At 33.1% G+C, this 13200-nt stretch overlaps 1 protein-coding gene and 1 long non-coding RNA gene across 9 annotated transcripts in view; one reads left to right on the plus strand and one right to left on the minus strand.

Annotated features, from left to right (window-relative positions):
- LOC108732443 overlaps positions 1–13200 on the plus strand; it is a 100437-nt gene that overhangs the window by 21815 nt on the left and 65422 nt on the right. The window lies entirely within an intron of this gene.
- LOC108732436 (gamma-aminobutyric acid receptor subunit beta) overlaps positions 1–13200 on the minus strand; it is a 26539-nt gene that overhangs the window by 4751 nt on the left and 8588 nt on the right. For 4 of the 8 annotated variants that reach the window (XM_018463235.2, XM_018463231.2, XM_018463234.2 and 1 more), the window contains exon 6: positions 1815–1952. In XM_018463235.2, the coding sequence (XP_018318737.1) occupies positions 1815–1952 (138 nt within the window). Of the gene's footprint in view, positions 1–1814; positions 1953–2906; positions 3045–13200 lie in introns of all 8 variants that reach the window. The other 4 variants (XM_025981061.1, XM_018463233.2, XM_018463237.2 and 1 more) reach the window with 1 other exon arrangement.

Raw genomic sequence — 13200 nt, forward strand, 5'->3', positions numbered from 1 at the left:
AATAATTTATCAATAAATAATTCAGATAATTCACACCATATGATAAATTATATTTAAAACAGTAGATTATTTTTTTACATATCTGCAATTTCCTTCATAAATTCACATTAATATAAAAATAAAATTACCTACGCTTAATTTAGTCCTAATAACCAAAGACAGGGTTTCAAACCAATTAGGTGTATTTAAAAATTGTTTTTACCTTGAGTATTCTAACATTTTACTAATTAGGTAAGAACCTTTATTCGTTTTTAATTAGCAACTTGAACAGAACGAATGGATTTTATAAAGACAAATAAAAAAATGTCGACCCAAGAATATAGGGCACATGGTTTAAAAGTTTCCGATGAATTTTCACTAATTACTGCAGGTTGATGCAAAGCGTTAAAAGTTATTAAACGGGACGGTATAATAATTTAACAGGTGGCTGCGTCTGTCGATGAAAATGTAATGACAGCGGAAGTCATTAAGTTTTTGCTGACACTTCCTTTCATTAATTAAAAATATTTCGTAAAATTTTTCATAAATTGAATGAGCCACGATGCCAAAACCGTCTGCTTTCCATTTCCATTTACCAAAATGATCACTTTTTAAACATTAATCATTTTTTCTATGTACATAGTTCGATTAATTGATTAGAGTAGCGAAAATTGCACTTCTAATTTTAGTGGGGAGCATCTTTATAAATATATACACTGGGGTGCTTCAACGTATGTCAAAATACTGTGCATGACATGGCATTGCCAAGGCCAAGACACAGTACATCGCATGACATCGCGTATTGCAAGACAATTTGCATGGCAAGACCTATGCATACCAAGTCACTGTGCATGGCAAGACACTATGCATTGCAAGTCACGGTGTATGGCAACACATTGTGCATGGCAAGATACTGCTCATGAAGAGACACTGCATTCTAGATATTGCGCATGGCAAGACTGTATGCATGACAAGACACTGTGCATGAGAACATTGCGTATGTCAAAACACAGTGCATAACGTGGCATTGCCCAGACCAAGACACAGTACATCGCATGACATAGCGTATTGCAAGACAATTTGCATGGCAAGACCTATGCATACCAAGTCACTGTGCATGGCAAGACACTGTGCATGGCAAGACACTATGCATGGCAACACACTGTGCATGGCAAGATACTGCTCATGAAGAGACACTGCATTCTAGATATTGCGCATGGCAAGACTGTATGCATGACAAGACACTGTGCATGAGAACATTGCGTATGTCAAAACACAGTGCATAACGTGGCATTGCCCAGGCCAAGACANTTTTTTCAAATTTCAAAATTTAGTAATTTTTAAATGGCTGTAACTAGTCTTTTTGTAAAGATAATCATACTTTGTCTTAGAGTTTTGTAAAGCTCAAAGACTCAGCTTTGAGAATATGAAACGGTTTTTTGGGAAAAACTGCGTAAATTATGTGTAAATTCAATTTAAAACAAAAAGGAATTTTTCCTATGTTAATTAAATGGGAAACTAAAATAAAAATAGCGACCCCTTAGATTTGAGCTATAAGGCTCATGTTTGGCGAGTATTTTTTTTACATCAAATAGAAACATTTGAGGGGGTAAGAGTTAGAAAAAAGAATTAAAAATTTTGTTTGAAGCACCCTAATTACACACATAGTATCAAAAAAACAAGAAAATATCATAAAGAGACAAGAAAAGCTTATAAAACACTCTTATCGTTTAACATAAAACAAAAGTGAATGAGTGAAACAGTTAAAACCATTGAACACAATACACAATAAACTTTAATGGATTGGAACGGAAGGGTGGGGACTTGGTGGATACCTGTTGTGAGACTGATTTCCATAGCCCTTTGCCTGTGTCCCAGGACTTTAAACTGCGGAAGAGACACTTCATTTGATACGCCAACTGAAACGGGTCCTTCGTTCCATTTATAGCGAATGTCTCTCATGGTGTAACCGACTGCAATTATAAGCCAGTGCAAGCTGCGGCAAATTGCAACAAAAAAGTTCCGCAGCCTCAGGTTAGCTTGGGTTAGGTTGGGTTCTAAATAAACTAAGGTTTCGAAAAGAGTCTAGGTAACAATAACAAGCAGTTTTAGTTGCTTTCATCAATTGTTCTCTCTTTAATCATAAAAAAAAATTGCACTTCTAGCAGCTGCTAATAATGATTGTGATCGAGAAGTCCCTCCGGAGAGTAGACCCTCTTCAGCCTCCTTTCAGGAATCAGAGGTGGTAGTTGGGATGACAAAGGTGAAACCGACGAATTGAAGACAGAAGAGAAGTGAAAAGTTATTTGTATAATATTGTTACTATTCCCAGCAGTTGCTTGAGTGATCCACGGAAACCACAGAGAAACTTGGACCAGGGCAGACTGACCCGGAATCGAACCCGGGTCCTCTCGAATGCTAACTAATGGTCTAAACCTTTAGTCCATGCCACTCCGATGTATTAAGCACGCAGTAAGAAACGATATGTTATCAAAATTTGGAAAATAAAAATTGGCTGTTGAATGCAACACTATTAGCTTATTAATGATTGCTGATGTTAATTCATGACTCAATTTTGACAATCTATCAACGTAGTTTAGTACAAACAAATTTAAAATTGAGATTAACACGATTTTATAATCTAGAGTGTTGGTAACTAAAGTAGTCATTGATTTTTAGAGGTGGTGCATGAAAAATGATACCTATACGTCAAAGTAGCAGTTTGAAAAATGAGGGAATTCAATCAATTATAATCAGGGATTTTTATTGACTTTTGAAGTAGCTCTTAGATATTTAGTAAGTATCTGGAAAGAAGGACAGGGAGGAATTGTGGTCCACTTACTCCCGTTGGTAATCGTCCATACTTAAGTGTAAATAAATTGATCGTTTTGGTCTCATAATCCCCTAAATTTTATTGGTTATTTTACCTGTCGAAAGGTTTATCACAGTTGCTCTCTGCCTGTGGCCCAGCACCCGGAATTGTGGCAGTTCAACTTCGTTGCTTATTCCAACGCTTTTAGATCCCGTGTTCCATTTGTAACGGATATCACGCATTGTGTACCCGACTACTCCGGCCACCAAAACAGACAAAGCAAGTCATTTGACAGCTGCGATTACATCTAAAATCCAACGCCATTCTATCGAACGTTATATCACGAAGTAAAAAAAAAAAGTAATCTGAACATAATAAGTTTTCCCTTTTTATGTCGGCGAAAAGTAATCAGTCGTTTTGACTCATTCCTTAAAGAAAAGTGACGACAAGAATGGAAATTGGAGACTTTTTGTCAAAGGACCCAAGTCGCACGCAATACTATATACTTGAGAATGTATTATTCGCGGTGCAGTAATTTTTTTTTGTAGTATAATGTCCAATTGACTTTAACCACGTCTCAGTAATCAGTTACTTTAGTTTTAGATGATTTTGAAATTTGGGTTGGGTATATTTCAGAAAACCTTAGAGTACCTATTACTAGTATTTTTCGGGCTTGTTGGCCTAGAAGTAAAATCCCAAGGACCACAAACAACAAGCTCGGAAAAGTCTACATTTACGCAAACCTTAAAGTTTTCGACATCGTTACAAAAGTTTAATAATGTATTTGAAAGTCAAAGCAACATTTTTTCGGTTATCAGTAATATTTTGTACTCATTTGCAGAATTTTTCTTTTAAATATTACCAATCAAGTATCAATCCACTTCAGTTAGTCTAATTTTTACTTTAATTAGCTAATAATTGATAGACTTGAGCCTTGCTTGATGAAAATCTACAGTAGACAAATACGAAAGCAACTTAACGATTTTCACTAAACGTTTTAAAGAAAATCTTTCAGTCGTTTTCCTATTTAAATAAGAAAAGTGTTTAAGGTTGACCTTACTCAATTAAATATTGCAAATGCAAGCGCCTTAATCGTTATTGATCCTCAGAGCACTTAACAACAAATATTGACATATTTCTAAGGTCAAACGTTGCACTTTCCCATTTAAATTTTCATGCTTTGCCTAGTAAGGGCGTATGCTACTGTAAACAATTTTAAATATTTTCTTTATCGTCGATATCCAGGTGTACTTACTCATCTTTATGATTTCCACGAGTAAAAACTTTTTTCAAACGAAAAGTCGAAAAATTTCGCCCGACAATTCAACGATGTATTAATTTTATCGGCAGCAAAATTTCGGACACCTAATAGGGTGGATTACGTTTGTAAGCGGACAGACAGCCCACTAGGAATTAGAGACACATCCACAGGGTAGAAATGCCCTTATTTTTCATTTTCTAAAATTATTTCGTCATCGAGATAATAATGCCCAAAACAGTGAACAACAGCGTTGGGGGACATGTGTAAAATAGATAAAAATTGCTACAGAAGGACATCATTTAGGAAATAGAAAAAGTAGGGGCAAATCTGCTTCAACGAAGTTTCCGATTGTCAAATTTCCCGCGTTTTCCATTGCTGAATTAAGAAATATGTACAGTGGAATTCGTTTATTATGACTCCGCCTGTATTGACCAACCGCTTAATATGAAGTAATTGCACTGTTAAGTTTGGTTTTCATATTAAATTATCTATAGGAAGTTTTGGATATAATGACTCCATTTAAAATGACATCGTTTATTATGACTAATTCTCAAGAAATCATATCCGGCTATAGTGGCCCACATGATTAATAATAACATTTTCGCTCATTTTTCTGACCCTTCGTATGTATATTGATATTAAAATTCATCGTTCTTTTTCTTTTTCTGTCAATAAATATATACAATTTGTAGTTTTTCTCTTTATTCAACTAAATAACTACCAAAAATAGAAAGTTGTTTATTTTCTAATTATTTTTTGAAGATTTTCAAATCCTAGATGCCTTCGAAAGTATACAATTTTTATCAGAAACCTTTTCCGAAATAATGAGAACCAATCAAGATGTTTAATGTTCTTTTGCGACAATTTTTATTAATTTTTCTCTTGTCAATTCGATTAAGCAATATCCCGATATCGTAATTAAAAAAAATAGGGCTTTTGTATCTACCCCGAGTATGCTCCCGTACAAATCTGTCCATATTCTGGATAACGTTGAAATCTCATGTCCAATTCCTAGACTAAGCACATGGTTTGTTTATCAGAAACGGAATAACGCTAATGAAGATGATTCTTTTCAAATTAACAAATCTATTCATTAACCAGTGGTAAAGTTAATGTTATGGAATGTTCTTTAGGTTATATTTTTACAAAACTGTCTACGTAGAGTTATAAATAAGATAACTGATTAGACATCACTTTTTAAATCCTCTGTTGAAACCAAACGATAGAATGGCGTTATCCAGTACTAAATTTATAACTACTGTAAAGCCTTTTGTTATTATTGGATAGAATGAACAGTGCTATTAGGTAAAAATTCAAAGTGGTCATAGCTGGAAGCTGCTGACTGACTTTTTTGGATGTATCAGGTTTATCAAGAAAGGATGGAAAATGTTCAAGCGAGATTCATCAAAGCAAAGCTCGTGCAAAGCAATAATTTTTTATTCCATGTTTTTCATAATGTTTTTATTCATATTTCATCATATATTAATTCAATTTAAGTTATAAATTCATCCCTTAAGAGAATGAGACGTACTCGTTCCAATAGAAAGTCACTACGCATTTTGAAGTTGTTTCCCTTTGCGAACGAAACAAAACTGCGTTACACTGAAACTGTCAGAATAATAATCGGCGATGTATAAAAATTTAAAATGTAAACTCAACATTGGCGACGTATCTACAACCTACAACATAACGGAGACCGGCCGTCATTTTAATATTGCATGTGATAATCAAGTAGAATTTCATTTCAGGACAGTCAGTTTTGAATATTCATAGACTGCTTATTATGTATTCCCAGTGTACAGTATACGTATAACACTGTGGTATTAGATGAAATTTTGAAAGTGGAGTGTTTTCTTCAGTGAAATGTCATATACGCGATGGATCTAGTTTTAACAGAGATATAATATGAATCGTTGACGTTTCAACTGTTAGCTCAAATCTATTTAAATCATAATTGTATTTTTTCCTGAATAAGTTAACTGTAAAGGGTCCATAAGTATAGAGCAACAGCTAAGTCCTATCCTGAGCTAATCTTCTTGCAATATTTTTATTAATTTTCATATGATAATACTCTTGTATCAATACTGCTTCCATTTGATTTAAAGGCAACTATAACTTCTGTATGCTAGATAATAATACTTCTATATCATTTGTAAATCTAAGCTTTAACTAATCTTTTGTCCCTGTATGTCTAAATTTAAAGTTGACCTGTCTTTAATAATATTATTTGCATCTTCGATATGCAAATTAAAAAGTAGCGGTCACAATGTTCATCCTAATATCTAATATTAGTTCAAGATCGTTTAGGTTCAAAAAACTTCAGGACAGACTCATCCTTCCCTAACTTATTCTTGGCTGCGACCCTATAATACGTAGTTCACCAAATTCAACATGATCTAATATCAGTCTTTAGTTTTACAACTAACTCTTGTGACGAAATTGGTATTAAACCTAAAATTTGGCCCTGATGGCAGATATGATCCACCGCATTAGAATCAGCGCCATCATTAGGTTAGTTAGTTAAAAACGACTAAACGCTTACACTCCTTAGATAATTAAAGAATATCAAATATCCAAAATGAATTGTTTAAGAGAGATACTGAAAATGGAAACAAAATTAACAAAACCATTAAGCAATAAATACTCAGTTAATACATGAACCATCAGGTAAAAAAATGGTTTGGACCAAAGATTTATTTCGATTTTTGAGAAAATCCGTAAACACAAATGACAATATATTTTTCCAATCTGGAACGTTACTAGAATATGTATTTCAAAATCAGAAACGCGAACCACAAAAAAGGAAAAAGACGTAGAAAAAGTACAATAGCAAAGTGCTTTCTTTTCTTCAGTAAAAAAAAGGGTTCTTTACAAAACATCTGATTCCAATCGTTTAAATTATGCGTTAAAATTCAAAAGGGTTTGTAGATCTTCTTTTTGCTGTATCTAACACATGGAACAAAAAATCATTTCGTACATATGTTCTGTAAAGATCTCTACCAAAAGGGTTCTCGCTATTCAGGCAGACGATAGACAGGGGAGTGTGTGGGGGATGGTACATGCGTGACTGTTATAGCCGGTATTGTCAGGACGACTGAAACGCAAACGGCACAACGAAGCAGGCGGCGTGGGGGGCGACAATGGTGTCAATTCACCAATAACAAAATAACGCGTTCTTTTTTTTTTTTTTGAGTATTTTGATCATTCACCATGTGATATGTCCATCGTCACGAATGACTGGCGTATCGCATCGCATCAGGTCATTGTTTATATCCGGGTGCCGTCGCACAGTGCAGTAGCAACGTTGGGTGAGCAAAGAGCTGCCGTTTGATGCTGTTGCTGCTCACGACGGTTGGAAACATCGGTCCTCCTTCCGCGGATGCTGTATTTGAGAAGGAAACCGCAACCAAACAGAAATTTCATTATAATTAGTCCAGTAAAATCTTTTACAGTTTTCTTTTTACCGGGACTCTGTATTTTATTGTACAAGAGAAGGAAATGAAAAAAGAATTCAACATCGGTTATAACAACAATTCTAATATTATCATCATAAGGTCGTCAGTCCTAAGACTGGTTGGACACGTACCTCCACTCTTCCCTATCCGGAGCTAATCTTCGCATTTTCCTAAAACTACAACATCCCACATCCTTAACTATTTGCGAACAATGATCTAATCCGGGTCTACCTCTACTCCTCTTAACTCCTGCTTCTGCCTCTAAAATGTCTCTGACTAGACCTTCATGTCTGATATCGTACCAACCTATCTCGCCTACTTTTTATTGACTTCCATAGAGTCCTCTATTCTCCTATTCTTCCTAATTGATAATTTCTGGTGATTTTTGGTTTGAAGAAACGTTTTCAAAAATTCATGACTATTTGAAAGCTACAAACTTCGTTCTTTTTTTATTATAAAGCTAAAAGAATGAGTTTTAATAAAAAAGTTGTTTCAATAAAAATTATTAACAAATTCTTATTGTTATAAACAATTAAAGTGTCTAAATTAATTTTAAACAATTGCCCCCACCTCGTAGCTAATTTTGTAATATAACCATTGTGTTTTAATTCAAATTTCAAATCAGAAACGTATTTTTAATTGACGGAGAAATTATCATTGGTAATAAAAAAAAATTAATTTACTTAACGTGGCATGTTACATTCCACGTCTTCTTTCCGGGCTTCCCACCGTTTTTCTTCATATACGAGTATAGGTATAATTTTTCTATTTTTATTATCAAAAAATAACATTTTTTAAAAATGGGTTTTCAAACCCAAAATAACCAAATTCTCAAATTTTTGATCACCCCTATTTCCAAAAATATTGAAAAAAAAAAACAATTCCTCGAACACGCATCTCCTTTTTTTGATATAGAACTCGTAAATAAAATTTTAGCTAAATCGAAAATCTTTCCGTCAAGTAAGTGATTGGTTTGTTAAAGAATGTCGCATATTCATGTCATATTCTTATTCCTACAAATTGTTGAAACGATCGTATTATTACCGAGTCTAGGACGAGTTGCCATTCCAAATTGCCTATGTATAAATTAACTCCAAATAGATATACCTAAATTATATTTTTGATTATTTACATTGTTATAAATGAGATCTATCATTTAAAGTTTCGGTGGAAGCGAAGGGCGTCGTAGTCTACATCCAGTAAAGTGAGCATGCTCAAACTAGAAATTGTATCATCATCATTTATTTAACACAATATTTTTGTTTTCTAAACTATAATTCTGCTATTGAACACAAATACTAAATTCACAAGAATAATGTTGCAATTAATATCTAACAATATTAATGAAAATTAAAAATAAAAATGCATTTTCATTAATAATATCAACCCCTATTAAATGTCAAGATATTTCATATAATATTAATAGTAATAATCTTACAATTACATACACTACTGATTAGACTATGTAAAATTGCGCGTTATATACTTAATCCACTCTACCATGTTACGATGATTCTCCTATACTCTACCTCTCTTCATGATAATGACTCTTTTGACGAAAATCTAGATGTTGGTTATTCAAAATACATAACTTCTTTCTACCATACAAAAGTTTGATGAACAATCTAATTTTTCATACATTCCAAAATAATAAATAACATCGTTTTTGTAATTTCTTTCCCAAAAATTTAATAATATCAGGTTTCATTTAAGCTAATCTAATCCCTTACGATATTACGATTAGAGACCTTCAGGGGTGTACAAACTCAAGCCAAACTAAGTTTTAACTAATTTTGTATTGATGTTGGGTGACCTACAAAGCTCAACTTGCTTGGCCTTCCTACGAGAAATTTTAACCCTTTCCCTTCCCTGTGGAGTACAATTTTAAGCAAATGGATGCTTATTATTTATTCTGGACTAAATGTATTACGTAAAGGTCATGTCGGTATAAATATTAAATTGTAAATTACTGAAAAGTGGTTTAAAATACATTTAAATACGAGTTAGAAAACAAAATTAGCAATTTAATTTTCCATACAAGAGGAAATAAGTTTTGTAATTTTATTGTTTTCGTTATTAATGAATTAAAGCTTTGAATAAAAACGAATAATAATTGAAGCCGGATATACAACGAATAATGTTGTTTGTACTATGTGATATACTGCTATAGTAAATGCCTTTTCAGTTAGGATTGGATAAATAGCTGTACGTGCATTTTATTGGTAAAATAATTATTCAAATTGTTGCACCTAGGATCATTTAAATTCACTTGCCACGTATGATAAAAGTGATTTATAATACACTCACTATTTTCTCGTGGTAATTTTCTTTATAATGGTTGACCTTTTCAAGATTTTTAACTAAAATAACTTATTAACTGGGTGAATAGGTAATGAATTTCCCTATGTAAATATATGAGCTTTTTATACCCTTTACTGATTGTGCTTTTTAGAATAAGGAATCATGTAATATTTTATTGCATCTTGTTTAAATTTACAACAGTCGTCGGTAATGTAGTTTATAATTTTACTGGACTAAATCATAATTTACATAGAAAGAGACAGAAAAAGAGAGAATAAGGATGAAAAAACGTTAGAGGAAGGTAAACTGATAGGATATTTGCGGCTGCGGCCCGAGACATCTCGGGTAATGTGTCAGAATAAAAAAACCAAGAGGTATCTGTGCGCTGTGCCCTGTGCTCGATAAGCTTTCTTATATTATATTGGACTCGTGATTGTAGCGCATGTGCCCATAATGGTATGGTAACAGTTATAAATTAGAAAATATTTAACTTTTTATTTACATAACCCCATATTGCTTCTCTCACTTCGTACATCACAGGGTTAAACAACAAGCTCAAAATAATACCTTAGTATAAACTTTTGAAAATAAAATAAGCAAGAATTATGTCAAAAATTTGAATTTAACTTCTTCTGTTTTGAAAATATCAAATAAGGTCGCGAAACGTACATTCGGATTCATGTCAAAGCAAAAAATTTTTAATATTTTATTTCATTCTCGTAAAACAGGATTTATTTAACATTTGAAGCAAGGCTATATTGATTTAAAAGAAATTAATTAAGAAGTTGTTATCAGTATTCTTTGTTAACTGTTAAAGTAATTATGTTTGGAGTGTTAGTTGTTAGTATGTAACTTAATTTTTCCCTATTTTTCCATTGAATAGAAAATTCCATTTAAAACTAGAATACTCTTTCGTTCGCTTGAGATTTTAAAGAATAAACCTTCATGGTTTTCATATACCAAGTGTGTGTCATGACGGGAAGTGCTGTATAACATCACCATAGGAAAAACAGAAAAGCTGTAGGAGAACGGGTTGGGGCTTTTCTTGGCTCGCTAAATCCCAAAAGAAAAACTTCTTGTGGAAAATTGCAACGGGAGATATATTTTTCGCCAAACCCAATCGCAGAAGATTATGGGTGGATTTCAGACAATTATCGACATCTATTTGCCGACAAAAATTTCTCTACATCTTGTGGTACATGAAGGATCTAATCTGTTCGAAAGTTGTTAAAAACAATTGATGCAGAGCGACATTTAAACAAATTGTACGAAGTTGGAAGAGTTATATTATACTTCATTTACTTTCTTTATTTTGCCCCCTTCCTATGTCTTGGATGCGCGCTGGCAAAATCATAGGTAGGGAGAAAAAAGCTCATTATACTCTCGATTCTTGTTCATTAAACATACTTTTCCATACAGTACCTGCCAAAAGTTTTGTTCAATCATGAATAGTAGTGCGAGTCGAAAACAAGCGTTAAAGCCTTTAATATGTCTTCAAATATAAATAAACATCTCGTTCAAATTTTCAGTAGTAATTGGTACCAATAACAGCACATTTGAGCAATGAAATTGTAGTGGATAAAATAGTCAATTTTTCCGTGCAGTGCTGTACGGATTATATGCTTCTCACCGGTTAAGAGTTTGGCCGAGAGTTGTCTCCTTCCTTTTCTGGCCTAGTGCTGTTCTTTTCTACTTTGCGCCGGTCAAACTGAAGGTCACATCGCTACAGGAAGTAAACAAAGTATACTTCATGGTAATGCTCAATCTCATATTGCTTTTATCACTCAAGCCACAAAAAACATTTTAAACTTGAGTTGGGAAGTTATCCCACAAGCGGCAAAACCCTCCGCTTGGCCTAATCCGATTATCACTTGTTGTATGGTGGACCATATTTCGAGGATTGATGTATATGCATATATTTAAAGTACTTATAATATATTTTTGGAAAAAAGGGAAAAATTAAATTATACACCTATGCATTATGCATGACACGACATGACGTAAAACGTCGGGGATCTGACGCATTTATTAAACCCTTTTATTACATGCCTATAAATAATCTACAGCATTTTCTTCAGCTCCAGTAATCCCTATAGTATGATAGATATTTAACTCGAGTTGGTAATTTATAAATGTGTTGCAACCCTTATTCGTATTTTTATAAATGCATCCAATTATACGTATGCATTATATATCTNTAAAGCCTTTAATATGTCTTCAAATATAAATAAACATCTCGTTCAAATTTTCAGTAGTAATTGGTACCAATAACAGCACATTTGAGCAATGAAATTGTAGTGGATAAAATAGTCAATTTTTCCGTGCAGTACTGTACGGATTATATGCTTCTCACCGGTTAAGAGTTTGAGCGAGAGTTGTCTCCTTCCTTTTCTGGCCTAGTGCTGTTCTATTCTACTTTGCGCCGGTAAAACTGAAGGTCACATCGCTACAGGAAGTAAACGAAGTATACTTCATGGTAATGCTCAATCTCATATTGCTTTTACCACTCAAGCCACAAAAAACATTTTAAACTTGAGTTGGGAAGTTATCCCACAAGCGGCAAAACCCTCCGCTTGGCCTAATCCGATTATCACTTGTTGTATGGTGGACCATATTTCGAGGATTGATGTATATGCATATATTTAAAGTACTTATAATATATTTTTGGAAAAAAGGGAAAAATTAAATTATACACCTATGCATTATGCATGACACGACATGACGTAAAACGTCGGGGATCTGACGCATTTACTAAACCCTTTTATTACATGCCTATAAATAATCTACAGCATTTTCTTCAGCTCCAGTAATCCCTATAGTATGATAGATATTTAACTCGAGTTGGTAATTTATAAATGTGTTGCAACCCTTATTCGTATTTTTATAAATGCATCCAATTATACGTATGCATTATATATATCGTCAGCGAGTGTTTAGGCCCTTCTGATTATTATGAAACAAAAATTTCTATTACATAAGAAAGACAGTTGCAGATCTTATATTTTTGAAAATTGTTAAAGTACTTATATATTGGGTTAAAAATCCGCTTATTTCAGTTACTACAATAACATTGGTCTCTGCTGTATTAAAGAAGAAGTCAAGCAATGCACTGGACTTAAGGGCACAACAAGTATGACATATGTTTAAAGCCAAACGATAAAATTTAATCTCATTGATTAATAATTTAATTACGTCAAAATGCAACTCTCTTTCAGTAATTTTTGATCTAATACAAAATTATATATATATAAACTAAATGGTAAATTCAACAGAAGTTGTAAATAGGTACAAGGAGAAAACTAAATTTTTATGACAACGCAGAAATTACATTTTTCGATTGTAAATGACTGAATTATCAATTGTAGAAATAATAAAATTTATTAGGTAACTTG

Source organism: Agrilus planipennis, unplaced genomic scaffold (genome assembly GCF_000699045.2).
Source record: "Agrilus planipennis isolate EAB-ADULT unplaced genomic scaffold, Apla_2.0 scaffold10, whole genome shotgun sequence".
NCBI classification, from domain to species: domain Eukaryota; kingdom Metazoa; phylum Arthropoda; class Insecta; order Coleoptera; family Buprestidae; genus Agrilus; species Agrilus planipennis.